Raw genomic sequence first — 20,895 nt, forward strand, 5'->3', positions numbered from 1 at the left:
TACTACCGGAATAATAGTTTATAGTTAGCCGTCGATTATAGTTGTTAGTGATTGGATCCTCAACATTGACTAGCGATATAGCATTTGATTTTGCTCAGTTTTGCTTTTGTATTCACTACACATCTGAATAGCTGTTTGATAAATAGCTAAGGGTAGCTGTTTTAGTGCTCACATAGCTAGCGTTAGCCTGTTGATTATTTGGGATCTTTAAAGGATAGTGGGGGGTCTTAGTTATCCAAATTAACCTACCGTGACCTATCCTAGATTGCTGAAGTATATTCAGCATCCTAGTTAGCTGTACAGGCTATCTACCCTTAACCTTTTTGTTGTTTAGAGCGCATTTGCGTGGGTTTAGGGTAGCGAACGAGGTGCATACGGGCGTTTAGGTAACGATTAACCTACCGTAACCTATCCTAGATTGCTGAAGTATATTCAGCATCCTAGTTAGCTGTACAGGCTATCTACCCTTAACCTTTTTGTTGTTTAGATCGCATTTGCGTGGGTTTAGGGTAGCGAACGAGGTGCATACGGGTGTTTAGGTAACGATTAACCTACCGTATCCTATCCTAGATTGCTTGAAGAATATTCAGCATCCTAGTTAGCTGTACAGGCTATCTACCCTTAACCTCTTTGTTGTTTAGAGCGTATTTGCGTGGGTTTAGGGTAGCGACCGAGATTTATACGGGCGTTTAGGTAACGATTAACCTACCGTAACCTATCCTAGATTGCTGAAGTATATTCAGCATCCTAGTTAGCTGTACAGGCTATCTACCCTTAACCTTTTGTTGTTTAGAGCGCATTTGCGTGGGTTTAGGGTAGCGAATGAGGTTCATACGGGCGTTTAGGTAACGATTAACCTACCGTAACCTATCCTAGATTGCTGAAGTATATTCAGCATCCTAGTTAGCTGTACAGGCTATCTACCCTTAACCTCTTTGTTGTTTAGAGCGCATTTGCGTGGGTTTAGGGTAGCGAATGAGGTTCACACGGGGGTTTAGGTAACGATTAACCTACCGTAACCTATCCTAGATTGCTTGAAGAATATTCAGCATCCTAGTTAGCTGTGCAGGCTATCCACCCTTAACCTTTTTGTTGTTTAGAGCGCATTTGCGTGGGGTTAGGGTAGCGAACGAGGTGCATACGGGTGTTTAGGTAACGATTAACCTACCGTAACCTATCCTAGATTGCTGAAGAATATTCAGCATCCTAGCTAGCTGTGCAGGCTATCTATCCTTAACCTCTTTGTTGTTTAGAGCGTATTTGCGTGGGGTTAGGGTAGCGAACGAGGTGCATACGGGTGTTTAGGTAACGATTAACCTATCGTAACCTATCCTAGATTGCTTGAAGAATATTCAGCATCCTAGTTAGCTGTGCAGGCTATCTACCCTTAACCTTTTTGTTGTTTAGAGCGCATTTGCGTGGGGTTAGGGTAGCGAACGAGGTGCATACGGGTGTTTAGGTAACGATTAACCTACCGTAACCTATCCTAGATTGCTTGAAGAATATTCAGCATCCTAGTTAGCCGTGCAGGCTATCTACCTTTAACCTTTTTGTTGTTTAGAGCGCATTTACGTGGGGTTTAGGGTAGCGACCGAGGTTCATACGGGCGTTAAGGTAACGATTAACCTACCGTAACCTATCCTAGATTGCTGAAGTATATTCAGCATCCTAGTTAGCTGTGCAGGCTATCTATCCTTAACCTCTTGGTTGTATAGAGCGCATTTGCGTAGGGTTAGGGTAACGATCGGAGCGTAGCAAGGTTTAGTTTGATCCTATAACCTTTGATACCGATCCTAGTTTGCTCGAAGAACATTCAGCATCCTAACTAGCTGTACAAGCTATCGAACCTAATTCTTGAAATAGATTCTAACGCGAGAATTGAATTAACAGATAACACGACACATAGATTATACACGACAACGTTTTCTCTCGCGTCAGATAGGGTAACGATGATGAGTGAATAGCGACAACTGGTTCGCACATTTCACTGAGTTACCCTATCATTTTCAATAAAGGGATTTGATTAAACGCAGACGATCGACACTTTAGATTATTCGAAACGAATTTAATATTGAGTGGAATTTCACATCAACAATATTTTGTTGGTTCACATCGACCCCTGGAAATTTAAACCCAGCATCGCTGAACTATTTTGGCAATAGGATAACGAAATCAACACACACACAGAAATTCCCTCACATATTTATGGCGCCCGAACAGGGACTACTGAATAAGTAGTTATTGACGAAAATTTGGAAATTGTTGAAAGAAAAGTAGAAATTTGGATTTTAGACGATTTATTTGAGGAACAACGATGTTCTATCACGTAGAGAGATTCCTTAGACCATTCAAGATTCTCCTGGCATTGAATATAATGGAAGAAGGTGACAACGGAAGCGCTTCGTCACAAGGAGGCGAGCAACAACCTATCGCTACGGTCACGACCTCGTCTGGAGGAGCGGACCTACGGACATCCACTACTACGACTACTAGCTCTACGGCAGCTGGAACAGCTCAACGACCACCCTCGGATACAGAAGTAAGGGTCAGCTGGGTCTACAAGTTATCAAGATTGCAGCTTGAAGACGAGCTAGGCAAGCTGGGAACTGTACCAGAAGGAAACGCTAATCAGCTTAGAGCAGAACTTGTTCGACGGTTACGACAACGGGCTGGAAAGGAGGCGATTGAAGAGGATGATGAGTTCCACCAAGCATCTCAAGAAGCACCAGCGGGTGCATCCTTGGAGTTAGAAGCCGTGAGCATCCGAGAACTTCTGGGTCTTCCACCTGATGCTGATTTTAACGAGGTCAGACGGCTGATGACACAAGCTTCAAAGCCACGCCAAGCGACCTTGTCAACTACACACCAGACAGCTCGATCAATTTTGGGGGTTCCCGAGAGGCGAACCTCGATGCTTACTCCGATAAGGATGAAGTCTTATGCCCCAGTCTTCACACGCAATCAATCAAACGATGAAGGTGGTTTGACAGAACAATTGGATTTTGGCTTTAACCACACGAGTGGACGAGAAGAGCCAATGGTGGCAGGTGACGTAGATTCACCAAGACTGTCGAACACTGCCTCCCTTTGTAATACCGTTAGGAAATGGAATTTGAGATTCGATGGAAGGAAAGAATCGGATGCCATATCTTTCTTAGAGCGCTTGAATGAATTGATGGAATCGTATAGTGTAGGCCCTGAGTTGATGTTGAAGGCGTTGCCCGAGCTATTGAAAGACAGTGCGATCCTATGGTATAGGAATAATCGAGAATTTTGGGGTGACTTCATGGACTTTGTCAGGGATTTTCAAATTCAGTACTTACCTCCCGGCTATCTACTTCACTTAGATGACGAAATTAGGAAGAGAACACAAGGAGAAGGAGAGTTGTTCAAACCCTATGTTGTAGCCATCTCGACCTTGATTCGAAGAAGAGGAGGATATTCGCAACACGAAAAGTTAGACCGAATTTATAGAAACATGCACCCGAGCTATAAAACATATGTTCGTAGGCGAGACTTTGTGAACTTGCCAAGTCTGATCAAAGTCGCTGAAGATTATGAGACCTGCTTGCGAGAGCGAACTGAATATACACCCCCGCCGAACCCAGCCCAGGCATTGGTACCCGAAACCGCCTACCATGGACGAAGTAGGTTGGCGCCGAAATTCTCGCATCACACAGCAACAGTTGAATCCAAGAACAGCAACCAAGTTAGATTTGAACCTATGAGTAAGGACCGATATCCGGCAAAGACCATGGCTGAAAGGGGACATCAGAATCGAAGGTACCGCGAGGATGAGAGGCGACCGGCTGATTCAAGGACATGCTGGAACTGCGAAAAGACAGGCCACATCTTCGCTTTCTGCAAAGAACCAAAAGTTATACGGTGTTTCAACTGCAAGAAGCCAGGAGCGAGGACAACAACTTGTGACTGCTCGAAGTCGGGAAACGAGAGACGGACGATGGACCACGGAGGTCGCCGGAGTCCGAGATCCGACCTAGTGCAACGACCTCCAACTTCCAGTTAGGCACCATTCACTGTTATGACTCAGAAAGTGCCACCAAAGACCTTAGGCCGTACATTAAGGTTTCGATGTTTGGTAGAGATTTTAAGGCACTGATTGACACTGGTTCCACGGTAAACCTGATAGGTGACGAGGTAGCTGATTTTATTGAACGGAAGGTGCAACTAGAAAACCAAGAAGTCAGGGTTGCCATGGCCAACAACTCGGAAATGACATTGAATCGGTGTTTTACCCTGCCATCCACAATAAGAGGTGCGAACCACGAGCTAAAAGCATTCTACCTTCCTGGGTTAAGCACACCTATAATCTTGGGCATGGACATGATAAGAAAATTGAACGTATTAGCCGTGAAAATTGAAGAGGATTTCCTAGGCCCATGCCGGACTATTCCAAGTGTCAACGATTCTACACAGCCGTCAGGGAAACGAGCCGAGATAGAAGACACTACAGTTTGTGGGCTGGAGCCTGAACCCTCTTGTGCGTACAGTGTTCGATTGGTTAATCAAGATCAACCAAACCAGACTGCTGCTACTCGATTTGATGTGAAGAAATTGGCTATCCCGAATACCCCTGCACCCCCACCGAAGAAGAAAGCGCCAGCGAAATTTGAAGTGATACCTACGAACACTCCGAGAGCCGAGTCCGATGAGAATCGACCCAATCGTCCAGCAAGAAGACGAGGGAAAAGACGAACTATGAAGATCCAGATACCCGGGACGAACGAGATCAAGAGGATCAATATTCGAAAGTTGGGACTTGTCCCCCACCAGCGTGGAAGTGAGCCATTTGAGAAAGCTCAGTTTTGTTTTGATGTTAAGAAGTTTCATTTCTTTACTCCGTAGAAGATTGCAAATATTTTTAGATCCCAGGAGTAGGATCTACAAATCGAAGGACATTGACGTTATTTGTGTTTTAGTTTGGAAGAATTTGAATTTTGGTTTAGAAGAAGTTGAGAATGTTTTTTTTCTTTTCTGTTTCTTTTTTTTGTTTACGCGAAGTGAGTGGAGGATGTAAGGGTTGATTTTTTACACCTCACCTTTTTTTATCATATCATGGCTGAGATCGGGAGACAAAAGGTTTTTAACTGAGGATCAGTCAGGTAGTACAAACGACCAAGGATTTTGAGGTTAAGCATGGTGAGGCGAGGCTCAAGTTGTTAGCGCGAGCACCGATGTAGCCGCCACCGAGGCCGAGTCAGACTGCCAAAACTGGTTTCTGCGCATGACCGGCCCAGACGTGCAACAAAACCACTGGGACCGGGCGCCGCCGGACAGTCTGTGCCATTTTGTGACCCGATCAACACGTCTCTCTCTAAGGTATAGTGCCTACTTGACATCATTTTATGATTCAGGGAAATTGGATTGTTTTACGTTTGGATATTTACGATCGATGTTGGATAGTTGATTTACGATAATTTGTTCCCGATGAACGAAGTTTTCGATTTTGATCAGTGATCAATTGGTATTTTTTGCAATTTAATTTAGATTTTAAATTGTGAAATAATTAGTTTGAAGTTAAAGAAATTTTGCCGACTAGCTATATAAAATCCAAACGAGTTAGCATACACTAGGCTATTGAGGAAAGCAAAAGTTGAGCAAGGCCAATTGAGTATTCTAAAGGATTTTTACCTACACATCTTATATTACATAACCTCTGTGTCACCTTCCAATATCCCTCCTTTTGCTGAAGCATAAGCAGCATCCTTTGGGCAGAACACGCTACTCAATTACCTAAACCCTCTTGTATCGCAGTTAAGGAGTGATTTAATAGGTTAAGCCTTAGCCTAGTTGTTATTGAAGAACTATATAATTTGAGGGTGACAATAGCCTAAGCTTGTGTAATATAACGTCATATAAACTCAATGTTGCCTTCCAAACACCTCTCCTTTTGCTGAAGTATAAGCAGCATCCTTTGGGCAGTGTACGCCATTCTATAGCCTACTACCCTATCTTGTATGCTTAACGAATTTCTTGTACTTAATTCAACGTAGAGAGAATTACGAGACACAATTAATTAGCTATAAGGTGTTTACGATTTAATAACGACATAACCTATTTGCCACGCACAACACAACAGTGTTTTGCTCGACGTTTTGTTATTATTTTGCGTCTGATCCGAACTATCGATCGTATTGATATCGATAGCTATCGAAGTTAACACCGAATCTACTACCGGAATAATAGTTTATAGTTAGCCGTCGATTATAGTTGTTAGTGATTGGATCCTCAACATTGACTAGCGATATAGCATTTGATTTTGCTCAGTTTTGCTTTTGTATTCACTACACATCTGAATAGCTGTTTGATAAATAGCTAAGGGTAGCTGTTTTAGTGCTCACATAGCTAGCGTTAGCCTGTTGATTATTTGGGATCTTTAAAGGATAGTGGGGGGTCTTAGTTATCCAAATTAACCTACCGTGACCTATCCTAGATTGCTGAAGTATATTCAGCATCCTAGTTAGCTGTACAGGCTATCTACCCTTAACCTTTTTGTTGTTTAGAGCGCATTTGCGTGGGTTTAGGGTAGCGAACGAGGTGCATACGGGCGTTTAGGTAACGATTAACCTACCGTAACCTATCCTAGATTGCTGAAGTATATTCAGCATCCTAGTTAGCTGTACAGGCTATCTACCCTTAACCTTTTTGTTGTTTAGATCGCATTTGCGTGGGTTTAGGGTAGCGAACGAGGTGCATACGGGTGTTTAGGTAACGATTAACCTACCGTATCCTATCCTAGATTGCTTGAAGAATATTCAGCATCCTAGTTAGCTGTACAGGCTATCTACCCTTAACCTCTTTGTTGTTTAGAGCGTATTTGCGTGGGTTTAGGGTAGCGACCGAGATTTATACGGGCGTTTAGGTAACGATTAACCTACCGTAACCTATCCTAGATTGCTGAAGTATATTCAGCATCCTAGTTAGCTGTACAGGCTATCTACCCTTAACCTTTTGTTGTTTAGAGCGCATTTGCGTGGGTTTAGGGTAGCGAATGAGGTTCATACGGGCGTTTAGGTAACGATTAACCTACCGTAACCTATCCTAGATTGCTGAAGTATATTCAGCATCCTAGTTAGCTGTACAGGCTATCTACCCTTAACCTCTTTGTTGTTTAGAGCGCATTTGCGTGGGTTTAGGGTAGCGAATGAGGTTCACACGGGGGTTTAGGTAACGATTAACCTACCGTAACCTATCCTAGATTGCTTGAAGAATATTCAGCATCCTAGTTAGCTGTGCAGGCTATCCACCCTTAACCTTTTTGTTGTTTAGAGCGCATTTGCGTGGGGTTAGGGTAGCGAACGAGGTGCATACGGGTGTTTAGGTAACGATTAACCTACCGTAACCTATCCTAGATTGCTGAAGAATATTCAGCATCCTAGCTAGCTGTGCAGGCTATCTATCCTTAACCTCTTTGTTGTTTAGAGCGTATTTGCGTGGGGTTAGGGTAGCGAACGAGGTGCATACGGGTGTTTAGGTAACGATTAACCTATCGTAACCTATCCTAGATTGCTTGAAGAATATTCAGCATCCTAGTTAGCTGTGCAGGCTATCTACCCTTAACCTTTTTGTTGTTTAGAGCGCATTTGCGTGGGGTTAGGGTAGCGAACGAGGTGCATACGGGTGTTTAGGTAACGATTAACCTACCGTAACCTATCCTAGATTGCTTGAAGAATATTCAGCATCCTAGTTAGCCGTGCAGGCTATCTACCTTTAACCTTTTTGTTGTTTAGAGCGCATTTACGTGGGGTTTAGGGTAGCGACCGAGGTTCATACGGGCGTTAAGGTAACGATTAACCTACCGTAACCTATCCTAGATTGCTGAAGTATATTCAGCATCCTAGTTAGCTGTGCAGGCTATCTATCCTTAACCTCTTGGTTGTATAGAGCGCATTTGCGTAGGGTTAGGGTAACGATCGGAGCGTAGCAAGGTTTAGTTTGATCCTATAACCTTTGATACCGATCCTAGTTTGCTCGAAGAACATTCAGCATCCTAACTAGCTGTACAAGCTATCGAACCTAATTCTTGAAATAGATTCTAACGCGAGAATTGAATTAACAGATAACACGACACATAGATTATACACGACAACGTTTTCTCTCGCGTCAGATAGGGTAACGATGATGAGTGAATAGCGACAACTGGTTCGCACATTTCACTGAGTTACCCTATCATTTTCAATAAAGGGATTTGATTAAACGCAGACGATCGACACTTTAGATTATTCGAAACGAATTTAATATTGAGTGGAATTTCACATCAACAATATTTTGTTGGTTCACATCGACCCCTGGAAATTTAAACCCAGCATCGCTGAACTATTTTGGCAATAGGATAACGAAATCAACACACACACAGAAATTCCCTCACAGTAACATTAATTAAATTTAGTGTCCAATACACAAAATTTAATGATTTTCCAAGTTTATGTTGGCAAGGGTGCCAAACTGTTCCTAATTATCTATAATTTATGCTGAAATTAAACATTATAAACAATCAGTAGAAAATGAGGACATGTCTGTAGACTGTCTTCAATTACGCCAAATTACTGGATCAAGTTAACTGAAACTTATCCCAATGTAATCTACCCCTCAACGGGTGATATGCGCCGTTGTATTTCCGTTTACATACCGATCTAATACTTTACCTTATTTGCTTTTTGAGTCATCATGTTATCATGTAAAATGAAATAACGTTCAACTATATGGATAAATTAAGAAGTACGCGATGATTACATACAATTTCCTTATACATTTCTCTAATATTTTATAAGTTTTTACTTTCATACAGCGAATTGAAAACGATAGATGATTTTGTACTCTATGAAATGTAGTTGACACTTTTATTTATTCCATAAAACACCATCGAGTACAGTAATCACTGTTACGGTACGTAATGCTATAATGCTCTTTAAATTTGGTACTATATTTTTTTCTCATAGAAAATTATTATTAACCTTTGACTGATAAACGCCGTAGTCCTTCAGATTTTGTAATCCTGTCTCATTGCAAAGCTCCGGTAAGCACGGATTTACCAGCTTCAGCTTTGTAGTTCGTTAAAAATAACAATGCGATGTCTTTGTTAAAATTGTAGGCTACCATAAGACGTTGTATCAAACAAAACATATATTTAGGCCTACTTATTAATCAGGACCACGACGTGTATGTAGTTTCTTTGAAAATATTGCTTAACCCTAAATTATCCTTCAATACAAAGTCCGTTTCAGTCAATGTCCGGTTTAGGAAAGTTTGACAATCAAAACATAAATAATCTTGTGACTGCACTGGCGGTGTCGTGACATCAAACAGATAAAAACAATTTACAACTTTACATTTATGACTCATTCAGTTGGTAGCGCTGTTAGAGTGAGTTGTGTTAAGAAAACTGTGCGAAATGAGGAGAAATCCGCCAACAACTTTAGGGGAAGTTTTTGAAAAGAAGTACAAACCTGTGCTTGACTTACTGGCGAAAAATCCCCTATTCAAACAACCCGACGGGAAGCAGAAAGAACGAGCGAAAGAGAGTGTCGCAAAAGCTGAAGTTAAGACGGAAGTTAAGACGGATAGGAAACCATATGTGAAAGGTACGTGTACAATTTGGGTAGATTTTGGATTTTTGTTTTCTCGTGGGGTAAATTTGTGAACCATTATAGTTTGTTTGTACCAAACACTGTACACACTTGATTTTCAATGTGACTAGCATGGATTTAATATAAATTAAATTTATAGTTTCAGTGCGTGGAAAAGGGGTTTCAACGTTGAAAATTTGTAAAATCTAACATTATTATGAGTGTTATTACAAAAATCTAACAAATAATATTAATCAAATAAACGCTCGTTTGAATCTAAGTTAGGATACTCGTTGTAAAATATTTCAAGAAGGCGTAGAATGCCACGTTCAAAAATCTAAATTTGATACATACATTGACTATAGTTACTCATATTTCATTGGAGCTCATTTTAAAACTCCCTCTTAACTTCCCCTCTTTATTTGGTTTCAGAAATAAATAAACACAAAATGCTTCAAGCTTGTTTTTATTACATTTACAAATGCAGTTACGCTAATAATTAAATATAGCTGTTTGATTTAGACGTTGATAATAAACGAAGGTTGATTGAATGAGATGTTAAATACACAGGTAATCACAATTAAAAAGCCAGTTAATTCTAATTGATCATTGTATTGGGGTCTTAAATCCATCATCACCATCTGAACATTGTACGAATAAGGTGAAAGAACGTTGAATACAATTTGTTTTGCATAGTTTTAAATGAATTTCCAAACAATCAAGAATATAATTCATTATCACGATTTGTTCATAGGTTCTTTCGATTTAATAGTTCATTCCTTATATGTAAGAATTATAATTCCTGTAAAATAGTTGATCACATAAATTGAGAGGACAAACCATTGAAATTTGATATTTTCAGATTGTACACAAAAGGCCCAATCTACATTGGTATTACGTGTAACGCGATTACCTAGTTAAACAACTCTAGTTTCGCATTGCTTCAATGTAAATAAGTTAAGTGTAGAGCGTTTTGGAGCTTTAATCCCATATTTCAAAATAATCTGTGACAAAAATAGTGAACGCAATTCGCACTGAAAATAGAATGTTGTTGGTAACTTATCCTTTTTGGTACGATTGGCTACCCTAATTTTGATTTACACCCCCCCCCCTTGCTTCTGTCTCATAGAAATGTTGGTTGCAACATTAAAATTGTTTCCTATTGCATCGGCAAACTCACATTTTCATCTCGGTTTGCGAGAATACAGAGAAAGAGACGGAAGGAAGGGTGTAACAGTGGTATTGATTGGGCACCGCCTTGTCTAGTGACCTTATCGCTTATCTACGTGACCCCTGTTATCTATTATCAGTGAATCATAGGGCAACATTGACTGGTCATGTCGGAAGTATAACTGCAGTTGGGGTAGGGTTTGGGCTTGTATTACATATTAAACATATTTCCTTATTGATTTATCATCCGGTAGTTCGGCAGAATTATTTTCTCCGACAGGTAGAGGACTTTGTTGTTTATTATTTTGTTACTTGTTTTTAACCGATTTTAAAATACATTTTATTTTATTTGTTAACCATTTTGTAAACTGTCGCTTGTAATCTCTGGTATTATGGTAGATAAAAGAGTAAAGCGAAGATTTTTAAATTCCTTCATAAAATGAGAGGGAAACAATTAACCTACGTTAGCGCACTAAAAAATAACCAACATGAAACAGGCTTTAGTATTTATCGTCAAATTTGAAGCCTGTTTTGAATGTATCATGTACGGTTACGTTCACGTTAGCTGGATATCGATTAAATGTTACCCTTCCGTTTTTACGCTTCGCCAATAACCATTAGACAGACAACAGTTTGCAAGTGATTGTTCGATTTTGGTCATGCTGGTGAAATTACGAGAAATAAATACAAAACAATTCTAGCGGTAAAAAATAGGCCTATTAGCTAGATCAATCTATATTATTTTCACGGCTTTCTCCGCGGTATTGTGTTGTTCTTCGGATTTGTTAGACCCTTCTCGATTTTGATAAATTACCTACAGGCTGATAAATAACCAATTAAATGGTACAGAATATCGAAGGTATTGATGCCACATAGTCAAACAAATGAAAGTTGGTTTGACATTTTTTGTACAACCAAACCCGGGTCTAAAATAATTTGTAGACTCCTAAAAATTTTCATTACACCTAATAAATTAACTATTCTCATCTACAATTATCTTCTCCAGGGATTGACTCGTGTTGTTCGCCTTATATAAACCGTTGAGTTGAGTCGAGAGCCGATACTCTGAAATCCCACAGTCGCGGACTGCGGTCACAAGGGAGTGCTAACCATGGCGGTTGTATCGGCTTACGGCGTATCGGATGGGATGATCCGTATGACCTTGAAGAGTGAAGACGCGGTGTCGTGGCGTTGCATGGCACGTGATGGTGGGGAAACGTAGGTCACGGTGTGTTGGCACCAGACACCACAAGGTCCACAAGATGGCGGACGGAGGACGGTAGCCGGTGAAGTAAACCGGAATCCCATCTATAGTTGGAGTCGTAGAGTCAGTGTCATTACGCCCAAAGGTCACATGATCTTTCAGAAGGTGACGTTGTCTGGGATGGGTTATGACGAATAGTTCAATTGTGAAGTACATAACTTGGTGGAAATGGAGTGCACGAAATCCATGGGCAGATGGGTTGATTAATTTATCCTAACTTTTTTTTTAAATAGAACCATATTGACTATTGGAGATCTAAACGAAATGACTCTTTTCGAATTTCGACCAGAGCTCCCAGAAAATGTGCAAGAAGCTATTTAGGCATATTATTTAAAAGACACTCAATTGCCTGTGTGATGTACTATTTTCGTCATATTACAACAATTATTTAAGAAAAATTAGAGGACCCATGCTGCTTTGCGGCAAAAAGAAATATCCGAGAAATAATCAAATTTATGATTTTTGATTGAGTAATACAGTATCTTCAACCGAACTGATTCAAACGACCAACAGCTCAAATTATAGCATATAATTTCCTGATTGATGCTATTGATTTTTAATCGTAGAAAAAACCTTATGAAAAACAATTTTTATGTTGGTCGTTCACCTTGCGTTTACTTGAAACTCGTCTGATTTTAATAAATAATAGCTTAATGAAAGCCGTAATTTCACTGAAGGTTCTTAGACCAAAATATATAGGATTAAATAATAATAACTAGTGAAATACATCTTAAATTTAAGTAAGAATTTGAATATGGTTCAAATTATGTTTTTTGGTCAAGTAGGTAAAATATATGCCTATATGTTTGATGTGAAATCTGTGCATGCATATATACCTTCAATTTGACACCTCAATCATAAAACTCGGTAGGGTAGAAGAGCGAAACGAACTCGGAAAAGAAAAACCAAATTTCATTCCCATAAGAAATACACGGGGGAAAAAATTTTGTTTATGTATAATCCGAGTGGGATAATAGATAAATAAACGCCGATGCTTGATGCCAAATCTTTGCCTGTATGCCTTCAATTTGAGACCTACATCACGTAAATCGGTCGGGTAGAAGAGTCAAAGAAACTTAAAAAGAGAAACCAAATTTAACTCCCATAATAAATACATGTAGAGCAAACTTCGTTTACGTATAAACCGAGTGAGACTATAGAGAATTATATGCCGATGATTGATGGTAAATCTGTGTGTGCATACCTTCAATTTGAGACCTCAATCATGAAAATCGGTCGGGTAGAAGAGCCAAACGAACTTGGAAAAGAAAACTTAAATTTGTTTAATACATAAGTTGATCTTGCTCATTGTTATGTCCTGTGAAGGTCTTGGTTGGATTGGAATTGGGATTATTTGAATGGTGATCGTTTGGATTGGTTTTGTATAGTGTGATTTTTAGCGAATTTCCCTATAGGGAAGAAGCTATTACCGTAGGTGGCACAATAAGACCTAGGCCCGGGACTGTTAGTAAACCATAATGAAAGTCGATGACAATTTTAAAACTAAATTAGGCTAATAATACCAAACTACTTCAGTACTGGCACCCTCATTCAAGTACTTCAAATATTGTTCATGTTCAGTCTTTTTTTTTCCAACAATATGGCAAGAAAACAAACTTCTATTTATTTAAGTAATTATTTGTTTATTTTTTTATCTTGTCTGTGAAGTGGTGAGCGACGGAGAAGACTCTCCCCACACGCAGATGTACAGTCTTTGTGGGGATTTTTTTCCTTTGTACTTTGCTTTACAGCCAGGATTGTAATTTTTGTAATTTGTAATTTTGGAAATAAATATATTCTTCTTCTTCTTCTTCTTCTTATGGATATATTTTGATAAAAATTGGCAAATTTATTTATTTTGCACTAAGCTTTTGTAATTTAATAAAAACCCCACAATAGTTTTCTTGTAGCAGCAAACCTAGGTACTCGTTAAACCTAATGTTATATAGATTTAATTGAAAATCAATTTAGACAAATGGAAATTCGCTTAGTCGGCGGCAGGTTAGCTGCGGCAGGGGTATTAAAGTGTGTATTTGTAAAAGTGCAAGTGATGACTAACAACATTCAGATACAGCCACAGCAGACATGTGGACTAGAAAGTAAGCCTTGAATGGAATGTGCGGACATTTTGTGTGGGTTGAACTTCTTAGTCTTGCCGCCTACAAAATGACTCATTCATTGACATGAACATTTGTGAACTTCCGCCAGCTTTCCTTTGACTAGAGATAAGTAGTGCGGATAGATGCAATTGCTTGTAGAACTTATAATTTAGAAAGTATTAGACATAATAATTTCAAAGTATGTCATCCTTATTTGCATCTAAAAACTCTAAAAATTGTTTGCCTAGGTAAGACAATCTCTTGAAGGTTTGAAGCTGTAGGGGCTAAGTTCGAGTGATTGCCAATTTAAATATTTGCTGATATTTTAATTATTATACATATATATGATCCATATCTGTTTCAGTTTCAGTTATCCCCCTAGTTTAGGTGTCAACTTGCCTTTATATCTTCTTATAGCCCTTCACAGTTCATCCTCTACTATTTGATTTCTCAATTCTCTCTCCTCCACATCCCCCTTCGCCTCATGTACTCACACTCTTCTAAGTTTTCCATGGGCTTCTCTCAATCTCTATCAACTCCTTCTTTACCTATCCTATTTATCATCTGTCACTCCTTTAACAGTTCCAAACCACTAGTATTTATTCTTTTCCTAATTGGTCGACAAAAAAATCTAAGTTGAAATTTTGCATTGGAAAACAATATAGCACTTCAACATATTACATATAGATAGTTAACTTTAAAGTAGAGTTGTTGTACAAGTATTACTGGTTGGCGAGACATAAACTGAACACACAACAAAGCAATAACTCTGCAGTAAGCACTGTGTTGAGGGATTGGGGTGTGAGTTAGTGTTTGAGAAGGGAAGGGTATTTAATGGTGTTTGTCAGAATTAATCTTGTTAATTTTCCTTACTGGAATGAATGAATTTAGAATTATGTTGTTTTAAGTTTCACTTAGATGCTTTTATGAAAAAAAATCAATTCAATTCTTTGAAGCCTCCCATACACGGTCCGACATGTTGGCAGACATGTCCGGTCTGCGGTCCGTCAGTCAAGCCTCTGGCTGTTACCACGAACGATCTGACCAGTGTTCCGACCGCCGTTCTGACTGCGTAATCTTTGTGTAGTTTCGATTGTATTCAGTCAGCATCGGACCCGTCACATTTCAGTTTAAGACGGAATGGGCCAATAGGCGTGCGAAGTCTGCAGACCTAGTCCCAAGACCCACACATGGTCCGACACGGTCAGTTGTGTCGGCCATGTCCATCTGGAATTCTCAACCGACCGCAGCCTTGTTCGACTGTCTGCCAACCTGGTCTGTTTCACGCGCACATGGTCCGACACGGTCGGAGTCGGAGGACATGTCTACCGACATGTCGGGCCGTGAAGGGGGGCTATAAGATACTTGCAGTAGGGTGAGATCGCAAAAGTGATGTAGCTCTTAGAAGCTGCTGGGGAGAAATAATTTTACAATACCTCCATTGATAGAATCCTATACTGGTAAGTAAAGTTTTACAAAATAAAGTTTTACAGTATACTCATTTGATACTAAACAACTTCTTGATCAGCATTTTATATGTCCTCATTTTTTGTATATTCCTATTGGTTTTAATATAATGCTCATAAAACCAATCGACTATATAAAAATGTATTCCAATCTGTGTCTAGTGACTGAAGCAATTTCAAGAGCAATCGTAGAGCCAAAGCTCATGCATGACAAGCAAGAAGCTGATGCTAATGTGGATCAATCAAATTTGATTGGGTGAACAACTTCCCTCCCTGTTCCCCATATCTCCCTATTGCAGCATCAACTGCCTTTCTGAAGACAAAGTAACCTACTTCTTATCATAAACTGTTTGAATCGACAAAACTATTTATTATTAAGTGAATTTTTAGGTACCGGTATATTTAAGAATAACTCTTCCTCTACCTTGGTCTTTTATACAGTCAGGTCAACAATTTATGTGCTACTGTATTTGATTAATCTAATATCGCTATCGTCTAGTGGCGTGACTTTAATTACTGTTAAGAGCATTTCCCTTACCCCTCCCATGCTATTCTAATTGGTACGATCTTTCTAAGTGGAACACTAACTACCGGTACCTAATTAATTAAAGTCATATATTAAATGAGTCAACTCTATCCTCTCGATACAGTATTTTAGTATCAGTAAACCTACAGATAGGGACTGGCTTTCGCTAATGATATAGCGACAATTGAACTTCATCAAGGTCCTGAATTCAGATTAATCTGATAACTGATCCATCATCAGTCAAGAAGAGGAGAAAACTTTGTCGAATGTTATCATAATATTTTAAAACTAATTCGCCCTCCTGCCTACACAAACAACTATAGCCAGATTTGAAAATGATGATTAGAGTACAATGATCTTTTCCGCTCTGCTATCAACATTCTATTCCTCTCACTACATTATTTAAAATGATGTGACAATAATAATGTACTGTATCAAAACTATTTTTTTTCTAATTTGGGTACAATTAAAAAGTTTATATTGAACAGAAAATAGTTTTGTCAGCAGCACCACAGCCTAACCACTAACCAACACAAGTACCCTACTTTATAATCCCATTGAAAATTTTGAATCTTGCTTTTCGTGTCTAGTTCATGTCCGGTGACACTGATTTTTAGTTTTTACAAAATTTTAATTCTATTATTTTAGGGTTAATTTCATGATTTGTGCTTTAATGTTTGGTTATATAAGGAGGGGCGAGTTATTATTTACACTGTTTTCTTTGGTTAAATAATGTTTTAAATAACTGAAATAATAAGAAAAAAAATTTTAAACAAAACACAACCTCTACTGGTCCACCAGACAGAACTAACAATAAAATTTTGCTTCAGCTGTTCCATAAGAAAGATAAATCTACTAAGGGAGTATGTCTTCTCTATGCTAAAACTATAGGCTCAATTGAACCATATTTTTTTTAACTCATTGTAATAGCCTCAAAACCGCAAAATTGACTAATATGGGGTTTTCAGTACCTGTCAGCGTCAGCAGATCCAAATGGTAACATTAAAGTGTTACATGGTTTGGAATTCAATGTTCAAACACTTAATTCTATAAAACACATTAAATTCCCTTGAATAGCTTCATTGAAGGTTTGAATACATAGCACATCAAACAGTAAGCACACAACATAAACAACGTAAATAACTAATCTAGGATTTATAGGCCTACCACATGGTTTGCAACATTGCTAATACACTAGGAACACCTGCCTAAACATAGAACACCTTCAATTTAGACCATTTGGGACTTTCTTGCACATAGTGTAAAACCCATATTATTTTTGTTTTTGTACCTACAATGGTCCGTGAGGTTGGCAAAGGACTCTGAGAGCTTAACGTCCCTTCCACCAACGCACGCGTACTCGCAAGCATAGGGTCCTACCTACTCCACAGCGTGTGACCGATGTGTGTGTGTGTAGGTGTGTCTCTGTGTGTGTGAGTCCTTCGCCTACATCACGGACTATAGCTACAATTATGTCTCATGGTGACAAATTTCCCTCTTCTATTGTAACTATAGTTGACTCTCTGACAGTGAATTTCAAATTTCCCGCGAGATAAGTAAATCGCAGATCTGTCGGGGAGTACGTCAGGCGCCACCGTCATTTAGCTACCTCCCCACCACGACCTTGAGAGGGGAAGGAGCTCTAGGAGGTGACCAGAGGACATTCAGTGCCGTACCGTCAAGCTATCAAGTTATCATCCTCAGCTATGGTGGTACTGGTGATAAATATATGTTTTGTACTTCCATAGTTATTGAACTGACACTATTCAATGTACCAAGCATGTACAGATGACGAATAAAGATATTTTGATTTTATTTGATTTGATTTGATTTGATATAAAATTTCGTTTATGGCGTAAGTGAGTGTAGTGTCGCCGATTACCGACAGGGACATATTTCCATATGGGTAAGTGTCCCTCCAAAAGTCGTAAGTTGTTAATTCTTTAACAAACTCAGATTTCAAAGTCAATTTTCTCCAAGTTTGTCTCGATTTTAATTTTCCAGTATCGAGTCCATAAAGTATCGAGTCCATAAAGTATCGAATGTTCGAACTCTCGGTTAGAGGCAAATGTCTCTCACCTCGAGGCTCTAAATTCTTTTAGAAATTTTACATCATATAATCGAGCGGAGGCATCTGTCTCGTCGGTTCGATTATAAAAAGGCCCTCTTAATTTCAAGTAAGAAATCATTTTGGTTAAGTTTTTGTAAAGTGAAAAGTCAGTAAAATTTTATTTCGGAATGTACCATTTTGTTTTTCTGTAGGTTATGCGAGGATAAAGTATAATTTTATTTTCAGAGAGTGTTATTGTATCATGTATTCCTCAATTTGAAGTCCCCTTTAGAATTGCTATTCAATATTAGTAGTATTCTTATAACTCACAAAGTGTTAATTTATTATGTTATGCTGTGTTCCGTGTGGGGTAATTATCTCGCATGGCGACACGTTTACAGAGAGTGTTAGTTTATAGTTTATTCTTTAATTTAAAGACCCTTTTGATTGTGATCTTATTTTTGTATTTTAAATTCCCACGAAGAATTTAAAGTGTTGCGTTACGCGTAATATTCCGTGTGGGGTATATGTCTTGCATAGTGATATTGCCGTACGTTTGAGAATAACCTGGCTTAACGAAATCAGCTTAATAGGCGTTCAGTCGTAAGGTAGAGCTAAAGTTCCTCTGTATTTTGTCTCTGAAGTGCGGTGGTCTTTTGGGTAATTGTTACGTGTTAATCCGCGTGAGGCACATGTCTCGCGCGTCGATAGTCTATCTAGATTAATTATACCCGTCTTCAGATTAATTCACGTATCAAGTCGTAAGGGGCATATGTCTCGTACGATGTAAATTGTAAATATATGTTTTACAGAATATCGGGAGGGGCATCTGTCTCTTCACGAAATCCAGTTTATCGTTCATCCTGTTAATGTATCAATCCGTTACCTATGTCAGAATCAGAATCAGAATCAATAATCTTTATTCGGTCTGTATGTACATACATGAATAGAGTCAATACATTCAATACATAGGCTACAAATAGTTTTACAGAAATCTTAACATATATAATCAACAATTAATATCGGTTTTATACAAAAAAATAAAAACCTTCATTCTCAATAGAAACAAATCTATATGTTAAGAACAGCAAGTATATGCAAAAATTCAAATATGAAGAGATATACATTACAAACTGATAGATTTAAAACTAATATTCTTGTCAAATTTAAAAGGTGAATAAAAATCAAATAAAAAACTCTTCTATAGAGTAGCAATTCTTTGTTAAAAGATAAGCTTTAACTTTATCCCTGAAACATTTTTTAACCATATGAGTTTTTAAATTCAATGGCAATTTATTTAAACATTTTGTCCCCATGTAAGTCGCTTTTTTTCAAAAAAGCTAAGTTTATGTTGGGGGATGTCAATTGTATTTCTATTTCTAGTATAGTAGGAATGTATATCTCTACGGAAGATGTGATTGTGGAGCTGACTTTTTGTGCAAATTATGCACTCCAAAATATATTGGTCATACACTGTTAGTATGTTTAAATTGCAAAACTTATTTTTTACCGAAGCGTCACGCTCTAGATTTAGCATTATTCGCAAAGCTCTTTTTTGAAGTATTAAGATTTTGTCTAAGTTTTGCTTTGTAGTGCCCCCATAAATTGCCAGCCCGTACGATAAATGTGAATGAATATGAGCATAATATATTGTTTTTAAAGTATCAAAATTACATAAAAATGACATCCTATATAAAATATATAGTCCTGTAGAAATTTTACTTGTTACTTTTTGAACATGATCATCCCAACTCAGATTATTATCAATCTCTATCCCTAAAAATGTTGTGACGTTTATTGTGTTTATGTATCGGTTACCTTCAGATACCGCTTTACATGTAATAAAGTGCTACGATTCGCCCATGAGGATTGAAGTGTGTATAGTGTAGGTTTGGTGCGAGAAAGGAGCACGTTCCGACAAACTGTATACCGTTGTGATAAAGTATCGTTTAAAACGCATTTCAATGTATGTATTGTCGCAGTTTTAATGTCCATGTAAAAAATATCGATTAATTACTATATGTGGGTAATATTTTCACTTTCTGAGAGATCTCCTTGCCACCAGGCAAATTATAGTGTTACTATAAGGGTCGAACCTCCTCTGTGGGTTTATCCGAGGCAAATATAACTTACTTTGTATTGCGGGAATATTTGACAAATTAATAACGTTTACTATTATATTATTCCCATTACAACACGTTACATCTTGTTTCAGAACTGAAGACACAAGACACCCTAGAGTATGTTTATCATCCAGTGCCCAGCCGCACTCTTAGGTTCAAGGTGAAGGCCAGCAACGACGGACACGTCATCCTGTCTGAATCAGCCAGCCCGGGCGATACTGACCCGGTATTGGAGGTAAGTTTTGTGGGATATAGAACATTCAAATACCACCAGATGTTCTGTGGTGGGTTCGGAGCTGTTGTGATTGAAACTTTAATGTTGGTGAACTTTATAAACAGTTGCCTTCATGATAAAGAGTTTAAAAATTATATGCATCTAAGGACCTTTTTTTGGCACCAATACAACCAAGTGCTTAAGTGAGGGATATGAGTTTAATGAATAGATGATAGCTTTTACTATCTAAGATCAAGTGAGGAGTCTTTAGCTAGGATCACTATAGTCCGTCCGTTTGGCTATGATACCCAGCGGGTTAGGAACCTTCTCGGAACTCAACTCGCCCTTCAGACCCCCTCGCCAGGCTGGCCGTTGATAAAAAGTTTATACCTACCT

At 38.6% G+C, this 20,895-nt stretch overlaps 1 protein-coding gene across 2 annotated transcripts in view; it reads left to right on the plus strand.

Annotated features, from left to right (window-relative positions):
• The window catches only part of LOC128997238 (uncharacterized), a 103,154-nt gene that overhangs the window by 47,185 nt on the left and 35,074 nt on the right, over window positions 1-20,895 (plus strand). The window contains exons 1-2 of one of the 2 annotated variants that reach the window (XM_054422849.1): window positions 9,380-9,602; window positions 20,378-20,520. In XM_054422849.1, coding sequence (XP_054278824.1) covers window positions 9,413-9,602; window positions 20,378-20,520 — 333 coding nt within the window. In that variant the 5' untranslated portion in view covers window positions 9,380-9,412. Of the gene's footprint in view, window positions 1-9,379; window positions 9,603-20,377; window positions 20,521-20,895 lie in introns of those variants that run through there. The other variant, XM_054422850.1, reaches the window with a different exon arrangement.

The sequence above is a fragment of the Macrosteles quadrilineatus genome, unplaced genomic scaffold, assembly GCF_028750875.1.
Source record: "Macrosteles quadrilineatus isolate MER2022 unplaced genomic scaffold, UCM_ALF_1.0 Scaffold_6__1_contigs__length_79288215, whole genome shotgun sequence".
In the NCBI taxonomy this organism is placed as follows: Eukaryota; Metazoa; Arthropoda; class Insecta; order Hemiptera; family Cicadellidae; genus Macrosteles; species Macrosteles quadrilineatus.